The sequence below is a fragment of the Solanum lycopersicum genome, chromosome 3, assembly GCF_036512215.1.
Source record: "Solanum lycopersicum chromosome 3, SLM_r2.1".
Lineage (NCBI taxonomy): Eukaryota > Viridiplantae > Streptophyta > Magnoliopsida > Solanales > Solanaceae > Solanum > Solanum lycopersicum.
In genome coordinates this window covers 5,999,544-6,001,109 of record NC_090802.1, presented here as the reverse complement: position 1 = coordinate 6,001,109, position 1,566 = coordinate 5,999,544, and the positions used below count along the sequence as shown (strand labels likewise).

At 33.7% G+C, this 1,566-nt stretch overlaps 1 protein-coding gene across 1 annotated transcript; it reads right to left on the bottom strand.

Annotated features, from left to right (window-relative positions):
• Window positions 1-1,017, bottom strand: LOC101267386 (uncharacterized). The gene has a single exon (XM_004234544.5). The coding sequence runs from the start codon at window positions 1,015-1,017 to the stop codon at window positions 1-3; it is 1,017 nt and encodes a 338-aa protein (XP_004234592.1).
• Window positions 1,018-1,566: the final 549 nt, after the last annotated feature.

The following is a 1,566-nucleotide window of genomic DNA, read 5'->3' as shown; positions in this document are numbered from 1 at the left end:
CTAAAAAGAACGTACACTTTTATAACGAGAAGTTCTAACATTAGGACTTTTTCTAAAGAGACACATATACTCTCCAAAGAGTTTTTCAACCGTTGTTTCTTTTTTCTCTTTTGATAATTCGAGGTTGAACCACATAGGTGTACTGAATCCAAGTTCCTTCAAAATATTCAATAGAGAGCTTCTTGATCTACTCATGCATCTATATATTCCTTCTAAACCATTTTCAAAGTTATCAAGGTGAGCCTCGAATGGTTCTAGCCTTGTTTCCAAATCCATCTTTTCTTCTTGACCTTCACATCCCAATCTTCCCTTGTTTATCAATAACCGCGAAACCAATGACCATTTAGACACCTTTGGTTTCAAAAGTGGAACAGATAAAAAGCACAAGAACATTTGAAACATGGAGATACGCATCGCGTTAGCTTCCTTGAGTGTTTTGATCATATCTACTGTGTCATGATCAGCATCTTTGGGCACTAACGCGCGTTCAGTCTCTTGATCCATTTGCTTTAAGACCACGACTAATCGTTTAGCCTCCTTCTTTATCTTCTTACTAAATGAGGTGAACTTAGTAATACTGGATTGCGTTGTTGAATCTTTTTTCCTCCTCTTAAGAGAGGATTGAAGATCGCGAACATTTTCTTTATATTGCAAAACAAGTTCCCTAGTGGTACCACAAAGATCAAGAAGCCTCACAGATTTATCCAATAAATCTTCAACCATTTTACCAAGACGATATTGAGAAAATGCTTGAAGGGTTTGAGGTAAGTTGAGTAAAGCATTGACACATTTGTATAACTCCTCTAGACCAAGTAAACCGTTGTACATAACCTCTGCTGATGACGTGTTGGATACTTCTAATGCTTTGAGATTATTGATAGCTTCTTTGAGTTTCTCTGTGGTTTGATGTGAACATCCAGTGATACTAGTGATTGATCGAACATGATTAGAATGTGATCTTCCTGGTAAACTAATGGAACGAAAGTGGTTAGATTTCGAATTAGTAGTAGTAGGCATTGTATGTTGGTGTTTCTTATTTTTCTTGAGAGGAAAAATAATATTTATGATGGGGACAATTATAACAAAAGTTTGTTGTTTTTATAAGAGGAAAAATTAAATTTGTGTTTTTTTTGGAATAAGAATCTTATCAATTGCATATGATAGTAACATGAGCATTTCTTGGAATTTGGTAAGGTGCTACATATTTGCCCTGCAAAGTGTATAATAATTTAATCTTACATTGTCATTAAATTTTGAACATGGGTTACTGAGGTGGTGTGAGCTGGAGGAAGCGCAACAGAAGGATAATTAATAATTAATTAATTAATTATAAGTCATTATAATTATAATTTTGTTCATAATGGAGATTCACAAATATAATTAAAATATTTATATTTGTGCATGTATGGATGGCTGGCCATGTGTTTTTCTTGATAAGTAATTAATTAAGACCCAACATTACTACTTGTGTAATTAAAGTAGATTAACCAATTACTAGGAGTAATTAAACTTGATGTTCTTATGATGTCTTGTGGGATAAGAATATGCTATCAAGACTTAAACGCG